Source organism: Eleutherodactylus coqui, chromosome 11 (genome assembly GCF_035609145.1).
Source record: "Eleutherodactylus coqui strain aEleCoq1 chromosome 11, aEleCoq1.hap1, whole genome shotgun sequence".
NCBI lineage: Eukaryota > Metazoa > Chordata > Amphibia > Anura > Eleutherodactylidae > Eleutherodactylus > Eleutherodactylus coqui.
This window is the reverse complement of record NC_089847.1, coordinates 135,404,481-135,425,399: the sequence shown is the minus strand read 5'-3', so window position 1 is coordinate 135,425,399 and position 20,919 is coordinate 135,404,481. Positions and strand designations below refer to the sequence as shown.

The 20,919-nt window shown below is 38.9% G+C and overlaps 1 protein-coding gene across 1 annotated transcript in view; it reads right to left on the bottom strand.

Moving 5' to 3' along the window:
- SLC6A5 (solute carrier family 6 member 5) overlaps window positions 1-20,919 on the bottom strand; it is a 108,577-nt gene that overhangs the window by 36,730 nt on the left and 50,928 nt on the right. The window contains exons 9-13 of the mRNA XM_066582521.1: window positions 17,505-17,608; window positions 13,485-13,609; window positions 10,231-10,343; window positions 9,873-10,004; window positions 9,509-9,608 (exon numbers count right to left, since the gene is read on the bottom strand). Coding sequence (XP_066438618.1) covers window positions 9,509-9,608; window positions 9,873-10,004; window positions 10,231-10,343; window positions 13,485-13,609; window positions 17,505-17,608 — 574 coding nt within the window. The remainder of the gene's footprint in view (window positions 1-9,508; window positions 9,609-9,872; window positions 10,005-10,230; window positions 10,344-13,484; window positions 13,610-17,504; window positions 17,609-20,919) is intronic.

Genomic DNA, 20,919 nt, shown 5'->3' with positions numbered 1-20,919 from the left:
AATATAATACTGCCCCCTATGTACAAGAATATAACTACTATAATACTGCTCCTATGTACAAGAATATAACTACTATAATACTGCCCCCTATGTACAAGAATACAACTACTATAATACTGCCCCCTATGTGCAGGAATATAACTACTATAATACTGCCCCCTATGTACAAGAATATAACTACTATAATACTGCCCCCTATGTACAAGAATATAACTACTATAATATTGCCCCATATGTACAAGACTATAACTACTATAATACTGCCCCCTATGTTGAAGAATATAACTACTATAATACTGCTCCCTATGTACAAGAATATAACTACTATAATACTGCCCCCTATGTACAAGACTATAACTACTATAATACTGCCCCCTATGTACAAGAATATAACTACTATAATATTGCCCCATATGTACAAGACTATAACTACTATAATACAGCCCCCTATGTACAGGAATATAACTACTATAATACTGCCTCTTATGTACAAGAATATAACTAATATAATACTGCCTCCTTTGTACAAGACTATAACTACTATAATACTGCCCCCCTATGTACAAGAATATAACTACTATAATACTGCCCCCTATGTACAAGAATATAACTACTATATTACTGCCCCCCTATGTACAAGAATATAACTACTATTATACTGCCCCCCATGTACAAGAATATAACTACTATAATACTGCCCCCCTATGTACAAGAATATAACTACTATAATACTGCCCCCTATGTAGAAGAATATAACTACTATAATACTGCTCCCTATGTACAAGATTATAACTACTATAATACTGCCCCCTATGTACAAGTCTATAACTACTATAATACAGCCTCTTATGTACAAGAATTTAACTACTATAATACTGCCCCATATGTACAAGAATATAACTACTATAATACTGCCCCCTATGTACAAGAATATAACTACTATAATACAGCCTCTTATGTACAAGAATATAACTAATATAATACTGCCCCATATGTACAAGAATATAACTACTATAATACTGCTCCCTGTGTACAAGAATATAACTACTATAATACTGCCCCCCATGTACAAGAAAATGACTACTATAATACTGCCCCCTATGTACAAGAATATAACTACTATAATACTGCCCCCTATGTACAAGACTATAACTACTATAATACTCCGCTTATGTACAAGAATATAACTACTATAATACTACCCCTTTGTACAACAATATAACTACTATAATACTGCTCCTATGTACAAGAATATAACTACTATAATACTGCCCCCTATGTACAAGAATATAACTACTATAATACTGCTCCCTATGTACAAGAATATAACTACCATAATACTGCCCCCTATGTACAAGAATATAACGACCATAATACTGCCTCCTATATACAAGAATATAACTACTATAATACTGCCTCCTATGTACAAACATATAACTACTATAATACTGCCTCCTATGTACAAGAATATAACTACTATAATACTGCCACCTATGTACAAGAATATAATTACTATAATACTACCTCCTATGTACAAGAATATAACTACTATAACACTGCCCCCTATGTACAAGAATATAACGACTATAATACTGCCTCCTATGTACAAGAATATAACTACTATAATACCGCCTCCTATGTACAAGAATATAACTACTATAATACTGCCCCCTATGTACAAGAATATAATTACTATAATACTACCTCCTATGTACAAGAATATAACTACTATAATACTGCCCCCTAGGTACAAGAATATAACTACTATAATACTGCCCCTATGTACCAGAATATAACTACTATAATACTGCCCCCTATATACAAGAATATAACTACTATAATACTGCCCCCTATGTACAAGAATATAACTACCATAATACTGCCCCCTATGTACAAGAATATAACTACTATAATACTGCCCCCTATGTACAAGAATATGACTACCATAATACTGCCCCCTATGTACAAGAATATAACTACTATAATACTGCCCCATATCTACAAGAATATGACTACTAAAATACTGCCCCTATGTACAAGAATATAACTACTATAATACTGCCCCCTATGTAAAAGAATATAACTACTATAATACTGCCCCCTTTGTACAAGAATATAACTACTATAATATTGCCTCCTATGTACAAGAATATAACTACTATAATACTGCCCCTATGTACAAGAATATAACTACTATAATACTGCCCCATATGAACAAGAATATAACTACTATAATACTGCTCCCTGTGTACAAGAATATAACTACTATAATACTGCCCCCTATGTACAAGAATATAACTATTATAATACTGCCCCCTATGTACAAGAATAAAACTACTATAATACTGCCCCCTATGTACAGGAATATAACTAATATAATACTACCCCTATGTACAAGAATATAACTACTATAATACTGCCCCCTTTGTACAAGAATAAAACTACTATAATACTGCCCCCTATGTAGAAGAATATAACTACTATAGTACTGCCCCCTATGTACAAGAATATAACTAGTATAATACTACACCTATGTACAAGAATATAACTACTATAATACTGCCCCCCATGTACAAGAAAATGACTACCATAATACTGCCCCCTATGTACCAGAATATAACTACTATAATACTGCCCCATATGTACAAGAATATAACTACTATAATACTGCCCCTATGTACAAGAATATAACTACTATAATACTGCTCCCTGTGTACAAGAATATAACTACTATAATACTGCCCCCTATGTACAAGAATATAACTACTATAATACTGCTCCTATGTACAAGAATATAACTACTATAATACTGGCCCCTATGTACAAGAATATAACTACTATAATACTGCCCCCTATGTACAAGAATATAACTACTATAATACTGCCCCCTATGTACAAGAATATAACTACTATAATACTGCTCCCTGTGTACAAGAATATAACTACTATAATACTGCCCTCTATGTACAAGAATATAACTACTATAATACTGCCTCCTATGTACAAGAATATAACTACTATAATACTGCCCCCTATGTACAAGCATATAACTACTATAATAGTGCCCCCTATGTACAAGAATATAACTACTATAATACTGCCCCATATGTACAAGACTATAATTACTATAATACAGCCTCCTATGTACAAGAATATAACGACTATAGTACTGCCCCATATATACAAGACTATAACTACTATAATACTGCCTCCTATGTACAAGAATATAACTAATATAATACTGCTCCGTATGTACAAGAATATAACTACTATAATACTGCTCCCTATGTACAAGAATATAACTACTATAATACTGCCCCCCATGTACAAGGAAATGACTACTATAATACTGCCCCCTATGTACAAGAATTTAACTACTATAATACTGCCCCCTATGTACAAGACTATAACTACTATAATACTACCCCTTTGTACAAGAATATAACTACTATAATACTGCTCCCTATGTACAAGAATATAACTACTATAATACTGCTCCCTGTGTACAAGAATATAACTACTATAATACTGCCCCTATGTACAAGAATATAACTACTATAATACTGCCCCCTATGTACAAGAATATAACTACTATAATACTGCCCCCAATGTACAAGAATATAACTACTATAATACTGCTCCCTGTGTACAAGAATATAACTATTATAATACTGCCCTCTATGTACAAGAATATAACTACTATAATACTACCCCTTTGTACAAGAATATAACTACTATAATACTGCTCCCTATGTACAAGAATATAACTACTATAATACTGCTCCCTGTGTACAAGAATATAACTACTATAATACTGCCCCTATGTACAAGAATATAACTACTATAATACTGCCCCCTATGTACAAGAATATAACTACTATAATACTGCCCCCAATGTACAAGAATATAACTACTATAATACTACCCCTATGTACAAGAATATAACTACTATAATACTGCCCCCTATGTACAAGAATATAACTACTATAATACTGCCCCCTATGTACAAGAATATAACTACTATAATACTACCCCTATGTACAAGACTATAACTACTATAATACTGCTCCTATGTACAAGACTATAACTACTATAATACTGCCCCCTATGTACAAGAATACAACTACTATAATACTGCTCCCTATGTACAAGAATATAACTACTATAATACTGCTCCCTGTGTACAAGAATATAACTATTATAATACTGCCCTCTATGTAAAAGAATATAACTACTATAATACTTCCTCCCTATGTACAAGAATATAACTGCTATAATACTGCCCCCTATGTACAAGAATATAACTACTATATTGTTGCCCCATATGTACAAGACTATAACTACTATAATACTGCCCCCTATGTAGAAGAATATAAGTACTATAATACTGCTCCCTATGTACAAGATTAAAACTACTATAATACTGTCCCCTATGTACAAGAATATAACTACTATAATACTGCCCCCTATGTACAAGTCTATAACTACTATAATACAGCCTCTTTTGTACAAGAATTTAACTACTATAATACTGCCCCATATGTACAAGAATATAACTACTATAATACTGCCCCCTATGTACAAGAATATAACTACTATAATACAGCCTCTTATGTACAAGAATATAACTAATATAATACTGCCCCCTATGTACAAGAATATAACTACTATAATACTACCCCCTATGTACAAGAATATAACTACTATAATACCGCCCCCTATGTACAAGAATATAACTACTATAATTCTGCCCCCTATATACAAGACTATAACTACTATAATACTGCCCCATATGTACAAGAATATAACTAGTATAATACTGCCCCATATGTACAAGAATATAACTACTATAATACAGCCTCTTATGTACAAGAATATAACTAATATAATACTGCCCCATATGTACAAGAATATAACTAGTATAATACTGCCCCATATGTACAAGAATATAACTACTATAATACAGCCTCTTATGTACAAGAATATAACTAATATAATACTGCCCCCTATGTACAAGAATATAACTACTATAATACTGCTCCTATGTACAAGAATATAACTACTATAATACTGCCCCATATGTACAAGAATATAACTACTATAATACTGCCCCCTATGTACAAGAATATAACTACTATAATACAGCCTCTTATGTACAAGAATATAACTAATATAATACTGCCCCCTATGTACAAGAATATAACTACTATAATACTACCCCCTATGTACAAGAATATAACTACTATAATACCGCCCCCTATGTACAAGAATATAACTACTATAATTCTGCCCCCTATATACAAGACTATAACTACTATAATACTGCCCCATATGTACAAGAATATAACTAGTATAATACTGCCCCATATGTACAAGAATATAACTACTATAATACAGCCTCTTATGTACAAGAATATAACTAATATAATACTGCCCCCTATGTACAAGAATATAACTACTATAATACTGCTCCTATGTACAAGAATATAACTACTATAATACTGCCCCCTATGTACAAGAATACAACTACTATAATACTGCCCCCTATGTGCAGGAATATAACTACTATAATACTGCCCCCTATGTACAAGAATATAACTACTATAATACTGCCCCCTATGTACAAGAATATAACTACTATAATATTGCCCCATATGTACAAGACTATAACTACTATAATACTGCCCCCTATGTTGAAGAATATAACTACTATAATACTGCTCCCTATGTACAAGAATATAACTACTATAATACTGCCCCCTATGTACAAGACTATAACTACTATAATACTGCCCCCTATGTACAAGAATATAACTACTATAATATTGCCCCATATGTACAAGACTATAACTACTATAATACAGCCCCCTATGTACAGGAATATAACTACTATAATACTGCCTCTTATGTACAAGAATATAACTAATATAATACTGCCTCCTTTGTACAAGACTATAACTACTATAATACTGCCCCCCTATGTACAAGAATATAACTACTATAATACTGCCCCCTATGTACAAGAATATAACTACTATATTACTGCCCCCCTATGTACAAGAATATAACTACTATTATACTGCCCCCCATGTACAAGAATATAACTACTATAATACTGCCCCCCTATGTACAAGAATATAACTACTATAATACTGCCCCCTATGTAGAAGAATATAACTACTATAATACTGCTCCCTATGTACAAGATTATAACTACTATAATACTGCCCCCTATGTACAAGTCTATAACTACTATAATACAGCCTCTTATGTACAAGAATTTAACTACTATAATACTGCCCCATATGTACAAGAATATAACTACTATAATACTGCCCCCTATGTACAAGAATATAACTACTATAATACAGCCTCTTATGTACAAGAATATAACTAATATAATACTGCCCCATATGTACAAGAATATAACTACTATAATACAGCCTCTTATGTACAAGAATATAACTAATATAATACTGCCCCCTATGTACAAGAATATAACTACTATAATACTGCTCCTATGTACGAGATTATAACTACTATAATACTGCCCCCTATGTACAAGAATACAACTACTATAATACTGCCCCTATGTGCAGGAATATAACTACTATAATACTGCTCCCTGTGTACAACAATATAACTACTATAATACTGCCCCCTATGTACAAGAATATAACTACTATAATACTGCCCCCTATGTACAAGAATATAACTACTATAATATTGCTCCATATGTACAAGAATATAACTACTATAATACTGCCCCCTATGTAGAAGAATATAACTACTATAATACTGCTCCCTATGTACAAGAATATAACTACTATAATACTGCCCCCTATGTACAAGAATATAACTACTATAATACTGCCCCCTATGTACAAGAATATAACTACTATAATATTGCCCCATATGTACAAGACTATAACTACTATAATACAGCCCCCTATGTACAGGAATATAACTACTATAATACTGCCTCTTATGTACAAGAATATAACTAATATAGTACTGCCTCCTTTGTACAAGACTATAACTACTATAATACTGCCCCCCTATGTACAAGAATATAACTACTATAATACTGCCCCCTATGTACAAGAATATAACTACTATATTACTGCCCCCCTATGTACAAGAATATAACTACTATTATACTGCCCCCTATGTACAAGAATATAACTACTATAATACTGCCCCCCTATGTACAAGAATATAACTACTATAATACTGCCCCCTATGTAGAAGAATATAACTACTATAATACTGCTCCCTATGTACAAGATTATAACTACTATAATACTGCCCCCTATGTACAAGTCTATAACTACTATAATACAGCCTCTTATGTACAAGAATTTAACTACTATAATACTGCCCCATATGTACAAGAATATAACTACTATAATACTGCCCCCTATGTACAAGAATATAACTACTATAATACAGCCTCTTATGTACAAGAATATAACTAATATAATACTGCCCCATATGTACAAGAACATAACTACTATAATACAGCCTCTTATGTACAAGAATATAACTAATATAATACTGCCCCCTATGTACAAGAATATAACTACTATAATACTGCTCCTATGTACGAGATTATAACTACTATAATACTGCCCCCTATGTACAAGAATACAACTACTATAATACTGCCCCCTATGTGCAGGAATATAACTACTATAATACTGCTCCCTGTGTACAAGAATATAACTACTATAATACTGCCCCCTATGTACAAGAATATAACTACTATAATACTGCCCCCTATGTACAAGAATATAACTACTATAATACTGCCCCCTATGTACAAGAATATAACTACTATAATACTGCCCCCTATGTACAAGAATATAACTACTATAATATTGCTCCATATGTACAAGACTATAACTACTATAATATTGCCCCATATGTACAAGACTATAACTACTATAATACAGCCCCCTATGTACAGGAATATAACTACTATAATACTGCCCCCTATGTACAAGAATATAACTACTATAATACTGCCCCCTATGTACAAGAATATAACTACTATAATACTGCCTCTTATGTACAAGAATATAACTACTATAATACTGCCTCTTATGTACAAGAATATAACTAATATAATACTGCCTCCTTTGTACAAGACTATAACTACTATAATACTGCCCCCCTATGTACAAGAATATAACTACTATAATACTGCCCCCTATGTACAAGAATATAACTACTATATTACTGCCCCCCTATGTACAAGAATATAACTACTATTATACTGCCCCCTATGTACAAGAATATAACTACTATAATACTGCCCCCCTATGTACAAGAATATAACTACTATAATACTGCCCCCTATGTTCAAGAATAATCATCGTAATTCCGCTCTCTATGTTCAAGAATATAACCACTATTATATATATATATATATTTTTTTTTTTTTTAAACCAGCTGATATATCCAGCTTCGCTCGAGTTAATCTGATACCAGTGCCTATGTCATGTTTTCACTGAAAATGTTATGAAGTTGAGGTTACCGAGGAATAAAATCTGTACACACATAGAGGAGTGTTAGATTCTCCTCAGGCTGCATGTGCCAATATCCAACTGCAGAATGTGCCGCCCCTCCCACTCTCCTCATTTAGGACCTAAAGAATGCTTTCTCCAAATTTCACACTTGAACGACACGGAGAAGTTATATTACATAGGGGTGCACTTACTTTTGCAATTAGCATTCAATAATCGAGTTGTGACCCCTTTGATTTTCCTATTTAGGTCCTAAAGAATGTTCCTGCCAAATTTCATGTTTGTATAACACTTGGAAGTTAGAGAATTAGATTAGGTACATTACATAGGGGTGCCAATACTTTTGCACTTTCCATTCAATAACCAAGTTTTGACCCCTTTACGTCTCTTATTTAAGACATAAACAATGGTCATGCCAAATTTCATGTTTTCACGGCACAGAAAATTTACATTACATAGGGGTGCCAATACTTTTGCACTTAGCAGTGAATAATCGAGTTGTGACCCCTTTACTTATCCTATTCAGGACATGAAGAATGCTCCTGCCAAAATTCATGTTTGTACGACATCGGGAAGTTAGAGAATTTGATTTGGTACATTACACAGGGGGTGCCAATACTTTTGCACTTAGCATTGAATTTTCGAGTTGTTACCCCTTAACTTTTCCTATTTAGAACCCAAAGAATGTTCCTGCCAAATGGCATGCTTGTACGACACTGGGAAGTTAGAGAATTAGTGGCGAGTCAGTGAGTGAGTCAGTGAGTGCTTTCACCCTTTTATATATATATATATATATATATATATATATATATATATATAGGACTGAGGAGCATTTACATATGTATGTACATCATTGCTGGTCACCTAGATGGGAAGTCAAAATTTTGTGTTGCAAGATAGAAGAGAAGGACACTATGACACGACGGGGTTGCATCTGTACGTGTAGATGAACACATTTTGGTCTGTGAGATGTTTCTTACCGTACACGTAGGAAATTCCCACCAGCTCAAAGATCGCAATTATTACAAGGGAATACGAGGCAGCATAATTGTCCACGAGCTGCAGCATGTAAATCCCCCCCTGCAAAAGACAGGCAGTGATGAGAAATTTTCCATGGTCGAGGAGTAGACATACATGGCTGCTATCAGAAACAGCACTACACCGGTCCATGGATTGTATCTGGTATTGCAGGTTCGCTCAACTTAAGTGCATAGAACTGTGCTGCAGTATCACACGCTACCTGTAGACAGGGGTGGTGCTGTTCGTGGATAAAATCAGCCATGGTTTTTAAACCTGGACAAGCCCTTTTAAGTTTATTTTCCACTCATTGGCGGCTCTTCTGACCTGAGTGACCATTGGGAATCCCATGATGAAGAAGGACAAACAGCACACCAACGTGAAGAGGGGCTTGTGGGTTCGCAGATACTTGGGGAATTCATCAGCCACCGAAGTCACAATTGTTTCAATTGTAGCGAACTGAAATAAGGAGTGAACACAATATAAAAAAAGAATGCCGCCTTTTAAATTATATGTCATAGTGATATGGCTGAGGCACTGGTGACTCGCGCCTCAGTGATAATATTCTGGATGGCAGAGCACAGAATGTGTGACTCCACTGTTTGGAGGTGACTTCACATCCTGTCCACTGGGCAGCTTAGAATTTATTACCTACATTTTCCATACTATGTCCCTCCACTCTTACCATTGTGTCCAGTCCTAATGTGAGCAGCATTAGGAAGAATATTATGGACCAAAATGGGGAGAGCGGCAGCCTGGTGAGCGCCTCAGGGTAGACTACAAAAGCGATGCCAGGACCTGTGGAGAAAATTAGGAAATGTCAGTGCAGTTCTGTTTATAGAACAAAGGGATGTTCTTTGTGGGCAGGACTAGGATACTCATGGGTGGGATAAAGAAGACATGGGGATAGGGCTTGCTTTGTTTTCATGTATGCAGCATTGTAGGTTGTGCTCAGGGGCCCCCACCATGAGATGACCTGAGTCCTGAAAATCAGTACTCCCCCAGATAGAAAATAGCACACTTATGAGAAAAAGATTTCTGCACTCCAGCAGTGAGGAACAAAATGAAAAGATGCATGCAATGTCACATAATGAATCATAAATGGACACTTACTTGAGAAGGAGGGGGATATGATGTACAAAGACACCCTCCTCACATGGACCTCAAGATGCAAGGTATAGTAAAGCTTTATTGCGGTGACGCGTTTTGGTGCTGACACAACACCTTTCTGTGTGAGCACCGAAACGCGTCGCCGCAATAAAGCTTTACTATACCTTGCATCTTGACATCCATGTGAATTGACATCTGTGGATGACATTCAGAGGAGGGGGTCTTTGTACATCATACCCCCCTCCTTCTCAAGTAAGTGTCCATCTATGATTCATTGTGTGACATTGCACGCATCTTTTCATTTTGTTCCTCACTGCTTGAGCGCAGAAATCTTTTTCTGATAATTGTGCTAATAGTAGACGTGCCAGACAAAAACACACCCATTATAACGCTGGGTATGAACGTCCTCCGTAACTGCTATGCTGAAATGTTGGAGGTTTTACAAAGTAATATACCCGCAGCATCACAGGCTCAGCGGACTGTGCTGAAGAAGCCAATAAGGCACTCACAGCATAATAAAGGTTCAGTAACCCTTAGGGTCATGTGGGTAGAGCCCGTGTAAAGGAGGTCAGACCGGTCATAGTCCCGCCAGAGTCTGAATTCATTTTGTGGTGCCAGACACATCCTGGTCTTTACGGTTGTGAGTATGAGGCATTAGTAGAGCCTAAACCATAGACGGTCACCCATTCTTGATGGCTGCCTGGAGTATAGGCACAGTAAAAGATGGGAAAGTCCACTTAATCAATATTGGTAATGTTTCCATTCAGTACACGGCTGTAGCCCAGGTATCCTTGCTCTTGCCAATAACATGCTAGACAAAGAGACAATCAGTGTCCAGCAGGGGGTGCAGTCTATCCAGCCAGCGTCTAATAACTTGCCCTCCTGGCTGAATGACTTACACATAGTGGACAACCAGACTTCTGCTACCCAAATTCAGGGGGTTAGAGAGGTTGGCATTGAGAAACAGGCCGCTTTCAGCCAACACAGTATGGACTTTGGTAAAGTGAAAGACATCTCCCATTCTATTCCAACTATGCCTAATTTCACAGCCCTTCAAGTCCAGCAAAATTGTTCCTCAGTAAGTAATAATGCCAATTCTTCACCAGGATCCACAGATACTCTGCAAAGGTGGTTCTTACTCCATCAATATGGCCGAATGTTTGGTGAATTACAGCACATTTTGTATCAGGAGCTATACCCGAAGGAATTTAATAAAAGAAGCGGGGAGATATAATCTGCCGGCAACTCCCTGCTTCTTTTTTGAAGTCCTGCACTGTTTACACGTTGCTACGAAGACCATCAGCTTGTCAGAAGCCAGCCGATGGTCTCTGTGGCAGGGAGAGCTGGTGATCAGCTGTCAGATGATAGCCAGGCACCAGATCTTGGAGCAGAGAACAGAGAAAACCTTAGATCTTCACTGTTTAACCCTTTACCAACGTCTGTGTGACCGCAGCATGTAATGGGCTGACAGAGGGAACCAGAGATCTCCATTGGACCCCCCACAATGTGATCAGGGGGTCCTGATGGGTCTCTGTGGCACCTGGAGGCTTGAATATAGCCTCCGGGTCTGCCAGCTAAATTAGGCTATGACACTCAGACTTTTTCTGAGTGTCATAGCCTGTCTAATACCCTGCTATGCCTCCGCATAGCAGAGTAATAAAAGAATTAAAAAAAAATAATTTAGCAGGTCCCCTAAAAGGACAAAAATGTAAAAAAAAGTTTAAAAATTGAAAAAAAATAGTAAAAAATTAAAAACAAAATTACGCATGTGGTATCCCTGCGTTCGTAATGACCCAGAGAAGGAAGTTAGTACATTATTTAATCTGCAGGGGGCACGGCATGGGGAAGAAAAATTAAAACGTTGCAAAAATAGCTAATTTTGCCTATCTCACCATACAAAAAACGGAATAGACAGTGATTAAAATGCTGCACGGATCAACAAATGGTACTAATAAAAAGTACAACTCATTCCGCAAAATAAAACCCTTACACGGCTCCGTTTATAAAAAAAATTAAACTGCTCGGGGTCTTTAATTGCTCTGCTCCAGACTGCCATTCTTGTACCTTGTTATTACTTAAAAGCTTCAGTAAACTGTGCGCTTCCAGTTTACTATTGAAAAGCTACCAGGACTTGTGTTAAGTTATTTTCCCGCCATTGACTCTTACAGTTCTGGGTGAAGTGCTGGCGTCACGTGACAAACCACCGTTCATTATAAACGATAGATCGTTATTTTGTGCCACTGTGCAGCGACTGAGTAGGAAACCTTTGCCGCCATTGTTGGAAGAGATTGCAAAGCCACCCGTGACATCCATCTTGCAATCCCCGTGGTCTTCCCTGCTTTGGCGCATCTGGCTTAGATGTAGCAGCGGACTAATTACAGCAGTGGCAATTTCTGGTCTGGAGCTACAGATGGAGTGAGTTAAATGCTTGTTAGGTTATTGCCCAGCTGGGGGTCCACCACTGGAAGCTGTTACTACTGGGGCTATTAAGCAGGTCACTATTACTATTTGGGCTACTAAGGGGGGAAATTACTATTGTGTCCACTACTGGGGGTTACTATTACTTTTGGGGCTCTTAAGGGGGTCCCTATTACAATTAGGACCATTAATGAGGTCACTATCACTATTTGGGCCACTAAGGAGGACATTTAGTATTGGAGCCACTACTGGGGGTCACTATCACTTCATACAAGTCTCAATGGTTCAAATATATGTTGGGTATCTTGTGTATTTGCGCCTGTAAAATGAGTGGGGGCACTATTTCACACTGTGCCTCAGACAATATAAAGGCTTCCCTGCTTGTGGATATAAGACGAATATGGCATTTACCTTGATCAGCAACTTTCTCAATGTTCACTTTTAGCTCATTTGCCATGAAGCCAATGACAGAAAAGATGACAAAACCAGCAAAAATACTGGTGGCGCTGTTGGTGCACGTGACAATCAGTGTGTCCCTGAAAGAGAGCAGAAAGTCCATGAGAGGAGGATAAAAGACAACGGTCACAAGCACAGTGCCCCTTCATTCTTATATCTCTCCAGATGTTAGACACGGAGGAGGGCTGCGGATCAGGGTGGTCACAACACTGTGAGTTTATCATTTCACCACATAGTGTCACTGCTTCCTAAAGCTGGAGATTATATATAATAAGGGATTTTATCCTAACTTTGTAATTCATGCCACAAGAAGCCGTTCTATACAGGCAGTAAGACAGTCACTCTTTGTCAAAAACTATCATGCCCCTAGAAGAAGTTGTCGATTTGCTGCAGTATTTGGCATGCAGTTCCATCTCAGGCAGATCTGTAAATGCTGAGAGTTGTGGTGATTAGATGAACGGTCTTGTCTCTGGAGGCCCTAAAGTGGTTCCCCCCTTGGCCTATAAAAGACTTTTAGAGGCTCCTTGTGTAGAGCTTGTTAACCACTAGACGCCTCTACGGTGCAGAGAAGAGATTTCAACCCGTTACCAGAAGGGGGCTCATTATTGGGATGGGAGAAGCTGGATGGTCGTATCAATGAATTGTTCCCCACCGGCTGTTCTTACCAGACTGTTAGGAGGTGTTGGAACCAGTGGATGGGGGCACACAAGGTGACCGGGCTCAGAACCCCTGACAGACCACCAGTAGAGAGGAGCATCTGACCAGACTGTTAGGGGGTGTTGGGACCAGTGGATGAGAGCACATAAGGTAACCAGGCTCAGGACACCCCCTACAGACCATCAGTAGAGAGGAGCATCTGACTAGACTGTTAGGAGGTGTTGGGACCAGTGGATGGGGGAACACGAGGTGACCGGGCTCAGGAGCCCTGACAGACCACCAGTAGAGAGGAGCGTCTGACCAGACTGTTTGGAGATGTTGGGACCAGTGGATGGCACACAAGGTGACCAGGCTCAAGACCCCCTACAGACTATCAGTAGAGAGGAGCATCTGACCAGACTGTTAGGGGGTTTTGGGACCAGTGGATGAGGGCACACGAGGTGACCGGGCTCAGAACCCCTGACAGACCACCAGTAGAGAGGAGCATCTGACCAGACTGTTAGGGGGTGTTGGGACCAGTGGATGAGAGCACATAAGGTAACCGGGCTCAGGACGCCCCCAACAGACCACCAGTAGAGAGGAGCATCTGACTAGACTGTTAAGAGGTGTTGGAACCAGTGGATGGGGGCACACAAGGTGACAGGGCTCAGGACCCCTGACAGACCACTGGTAGAGAGGAGCATCTGACCAGACTGTTTGGAGATGTTGGGACCAGTGGATGGCACACAAGGTGACCAGGCTCAAGACCCCCTACAGACCATCAGTAGAGAGGAGCATCTGACCAGACTGTTAGGAGATGTTGGGACCAGTGGATGGGGGCACACAAGGTGACCGGGCTCAGGACCCCCTACAGACCATCAGTAGAGAGGAGCATCTGACCAGACTGTTAGGAGGTGTTGGGACCAGTGGATGGGGGCACACAAGGTGACCGGGCTCAGGACCCCCTACAGACCACCAGTAGAGAGGAGCGGCTGACCAGACTGTTAGGAGGTGTGAGGACCAGTGGATGGGGGCACACAAGGTGACCGGGCTCAGGATGCCCCTTAGAGACCACCAGTAGAGAGGAGCGTCTGGTTGTCCGACAAGCACCAGCAACTTCAACTGTTTCGTTGTCCGCCATCCAGAAACAGGTGGCACCATTGTTACACACCTGTGTTTGTCGTAACCATATCCAAGCGCTTGGCTGAAGGACATTTGGTCTCATGGGACCCCATTACATGTATGGCCTATGACATCGACCCATTGTTGCCTCCATTTGCAGTGGTGTCATAAAAGACGAATACAGAGTGGAACCGGGTGTCTTCAGCAATGAATCCTGGTTTAGTTTGGTCACTGACGACGGTCATGTTCGTGTCTCGAGACCTCGGGATGAGCGCCTCAATCCTGCCTTTGCTGTGGAGCGGCACACTGCCCTCTGCTGGTGTGATGGTCTGTGGGGCCATTGCATACGACAGTCGGTCCCACCCGTATCACATCTTGTATCCAAGCTAGAGGCAGTACAACAGGGTACTAGAGCGTCCATGCCCCCTCTATCACATCTTGTATTCAAGCTAGAGGTGGCCCAACAGGGTACTAAAGCCTCCATGCCTGCCCATATCACATCTTGTATCCAAGCTAGAGACGGTACAACAGGGTACTAGAGCCTCCATACCCCCTGTGTCACATCTTGTATCCAAGCTAGAGGTAGCCCAACAGGGTACTAGAGCCTACATGCCCACTTATATCACATTTTGTATCCAAGCTAGAGCCGGTACAACAGATTACTAGAGCTTCCATGCCGGCCTGTATCACATCTTGCATCCAAGTTAGAGGCAGTACAACAGAGTACTAGAGCCTCCATGCCCGCCTGTATCACATCTTGTATCCAAGCTAGAGGCGGTACAACAGGGTACTAGAGCCTCCATGCCCACCTGTATCGCATCTTGTATACAAGCTAGAGGCAGTACAACAGGGTACTAGAGCCTCCATGCCCGCCTGTATCACATCTTGTATCCAAGCTAGAGGTGGTACAACCGGGTACTAGAGCCTCCATGCCCCCTGTATCGCATCTTGTATCCAAGCTAGAGGCGGTACAACAGGGTACTAGAGCCTCCATGCCCACCTGTATCGCATCTTGTATACAAGCTAGAGGCAGTACAACAGGGTACTAGAGCCTCCATGGCCGCCTGTATCGCATCTTGTATACAAGCTAGAGGCAGTACAACAGGGTACTAGAGCCTCCATGCCCGCCTGTATCACATCTTGTATCCAAGCTAGAGGCAGTACAACAGGGTACTAGAGCCTCCATGCCCGCCTGTATCACATCTTGTATCCAAGCTAGAGGCAGTACAACAGGGTACTAGAGCCTCCATGCCTGCCTGTATCACATCTTGTACAAAAAAAAAGATAAGATAGGTCAGCACTACCAAATGGAAACATATCCCAATAGAAATATATAGATGCACATTAAACTACGGCTGCAACATACAGTAGAAGCAGAAAACAAAAATGGCAACAGCACGCAAAATAAATTTGCTATCAGAGGTCTACATACCTATAATCAATACTCTAACCACATTACATAATGCAAGGTTCTTGTTTATAATTCAATCGGATTACATTGGCCCATCTACCAACATCCAGGTGACCAAGCTCTCAGATTGGTCGTAACGCTAAAACCACGTGGTAAATCTCAACCTGGGAAAGTTGGGTTCCTACCTCTCAGAATGCTCCTCTCTTGGGACTAAGCCTACAAATAAAACCAGGGAAGGTAGGATACCATTCATATAGTCCAGTAGGAGGGACTGCTTCTGTATCACATCTTGTATCCAAGCTAGAGGTGGTACAATTGGGTATTAGAGCTTCTATGCCCACCCGTATCACATCTTGTATCCAAGCTAGAGGCGGTACATAAGGGTACTAGAGTCTCCATCCCCACCCGTATCACATCTTGAATCCAAGTAAAGGCCACCCAACAGGGTACTAGGGCCTCCATGCCCACCAGTATCATATCATGTATTCAAGCTAGAGGCCAAAATAGAGGTGATACACCTGGGTATTACAGCTTCCATGCACGCCCGCATCACATCTTGCATCCAATCAAAAGTGTTACACCAGGGTACTAGAGCCTGATTGCTCTCCCGTATCACATCTTGTATCTAAGCTAGAGGTGATACAACAAGGTAGTAGAGCCTCCATGCTTGCCCTGCAAGGGGAGGGATGGTATATATATATACATATACTCCTTCTCTGGGTAGGGAATGGTTTTTACAATGTGTATATATATACATATTTCATGTAGAGAGTGCAGATAGATAAATAATCCCGCTGAGCACCTACCGATACAGGTTATTGTGGAACTTGTTGTAAGATGACAAGGTGATCAGCCCTCCCCAGGCCGCAGACAGAGAGAAGAAGATCTGTGTAGCTGCATCTTTCCAGACCTTGAAAGAGGAAGAAATTAGATAGACAGTTAATAGATATGAGATAGATAGATAGATAGATAGATAGATAGATAGGAGATAGATAGATAGATAGATAGATAGATAGATAGATAGATAGATAGATAGATAGGAGATAGATAGATAGATAGATAGATAGATAGATAGATAGATAGATAGATAGATAGATAGATAGATAGGAAATAGATAGATAGATAGATAGATAGATAGATAGATAGATAGATAGATAGATGGATATGAGATAGATAGATAGGAGACAGATAGATAGATAGATAGATAGATAGATAGATAGATAGATAGATATGAGATAGATAGATAGGAGATAGATAGATAGATAGATAGATAGATAGGAGATAGATATGAGATAGATAGATAGATAGATAGATAGGAGACAGATAGATAGATAGATAGATAGATAGATAGATAGATAGATAGATAGATAGATAGGAGATAGATATGAGATAGATAGATAGATAGGAGACAGATAGATAGATAGATAGATAGATAGATATGAGATAGATATGAGATGGATAAATAGATAGATAGATATTAGATAGATGGATAGATAGATGATAGATAGATAGATAGATAGATAGATAGATAGATAGATATGAGATAGATAGGTAGGAGATAGATAGATAGATAGATAGATAGGAGATAGATAGATATGAGATGGATAAATAGATAGATAGATATTAGATAGATAGATAGATTAGATAGATAGATAGATAGATATGAGATGGATAGATAGATAGATAGATATGAGATGGATAGATAGATATGAGATGGATAGATAGATAGATATGAGATGGATAGATAGATAGATATGAGATAGATAGATAGATATGAGATGGATAGATAGATAGATATGAGATGGATAGATAGATATGAGATAGATATGAGATGGATAGATAGATAGAATGATAGATATGAGATGGATAGATAGATGATAGATAGATAGATAAATAGATATGAGATAGATAGATAGATAGATAGATAGATAGATAGATAGATAGATATGAGATGGATAGATATGAGACAGATAGATAGATAGGAGATAGATAGATAGATAGATAGATAGATAGATAGATATGAGATGGATAGATAAATGGATAGATGATAGATAGATAGATAGATAAATAGATATGAGATAGATAGATAGATATGAGATGGATAGATATGAGACAGATAGATAGATAGGAGATAGATAGATAGATAGATAGATAGATAGATAGATAGATAGATAGATAGATAGATAGATAGATAGATAGATAGATAGGAGATAGATAGATATGAGATAGATAGATAGATATGAGATGGATAGATGATAGATAGATAGATAGATAGATAGATAAATAGATATGAGATAGATAGATAGATAGATAGATAGATAGATATGAGATGGATAGATATGAGAAAGATAGATAGATAGGAGATAGATAGATAGATAGATAGATAGATAGATAGATAATAGATAGATAGATAGATAGATAGATAGATAGGAGATAGATAGATATGAGATAGATAGATAGATATGAGATAGATAGATAGATAGATAGATATGAGATAGATAGATATGAGATGGATAGATAGATGATAGATAGGAGATAGACAGATCGATAGCTAGAATGATAGATATGAAGTCGATAGATAGATAGATAGATAGATAGATAGATATGAGATGGATAGATATGAGACAGATAGATAAATATGAGGTAGATAGATAGATAGATAGATAGATAGATAGATATGAGATAGATAGATAGATAGATAGATAGATAGATAGATAGATAGAAATGAGATAGATAGATAGATAGATAGATAGATAGGAGATAGATAGATATGATATAGATAGATATGATATAGGTAGATTGATTGATAGATATGAGATAGATAGATAGATAGATATGAGATAGATAGATAGATTGATTGATAGATATGAGATAGATAGATGGACAGGCTTGTAGACAGCTTTTGTTGCTGCTTCTATTCACATCTATGTTCCGTATCTCGGCTCTGCTGCTCCTGTGTCTGACCCAGGTGACGGAATTCAGAGATCAATAGGCCAGTTTTTCAACTAGATGACATGAGCATTCCTGGGAGTTATCAGGCCCCGGGCTCCAGTAATGTGTCACCAGCCAATCACATTGCAGTGAGAGGAGTGGACACCGAGGCATATTTACTTTGACAGGACTTAAGCAGTTACTCGGGAGGAGGAGTGGGGTTAAATAGTGACAGTGCCATACCTAATATAGAGGCAAGGCACATGACTGCCAAGTGGCCTATGGTAGGAGGGAGCCCAACACTGAACTGCTTTTCATGCTTGATAAGACATTGTCATAGTGCCTACCTGTAGCCACCACTAGGGGGAGCTCATTGCATACAGAATTATACATTAAGGGCTGACACCCACTGGCGATATTTTCTTTCTTGCGCTGCGAGAGCATGTGAAAACTCTCGCCTCGCAGCGCAAGAAAGATGCCGAAATAAGACCGGGATATCCCCAGCCTTTGCAATGGGGCCAGCGGCAGCAGTGCTAGCCCCATTGAAAAGATATTGAGAATACCGCGGACTTCTGCCACAGCTGTCACAGCTGTCACAGCTGTGCCAGAAGTTTCCTTCATCCTCGCAGGGACCGCCCTGAAAGGGCTGTGCGGATTGGCTGAGCGTTCAGCCAATAGCAGCTAGTGCTTAGCTATTGGCTGAGTGCCCAGCCAATTACAGATAGTGCTTAGCTATTCATTCATGAATAGCTAAGATAGTGCTATTCATGAATGAATAGCTAAGCACTATCTGTAATTGGCTGAGCGCTCAGCCAATAACTAAGCACTAGCTGCTATTGGCTGAGCGCTCAGCGAATCAGCACAGCCCTTTCAGGAGGTGGGGATTTTTAAATCCCCGCCTGCTGAAAGTGCTGGACAGCAGTGTCGGGGAGCCAGCTGGAGGACGCGTCTGAGCGGCGGAGAGGTGAGTAATTTTTTTTTTTTTTACCACTTATTGATGCTTTTCAGGGAAGGGCTTATATTTCAAGCCCTTCCCCGAAAATTATACTGCAGGGTTTGCTACAAACCACTGCTTTCAATGGGACCAGCAGCAGCTCCGATCCCATTGAAAGCAATGGGATAGCATGCTGCACTTCTGCCATAGCTGTCACAGTATTTATAGTGTTTCTAGGAAAAAAATACTTTTTCGTCATTTTTTGTTTCTATGTTTCCCCCCGGTGCTGCTGGAGGCGGGCCTTGAACAGAATTAGTCTGCTTTCCCCTCTGGCAGCTGACAGTATAGTCCCTTCT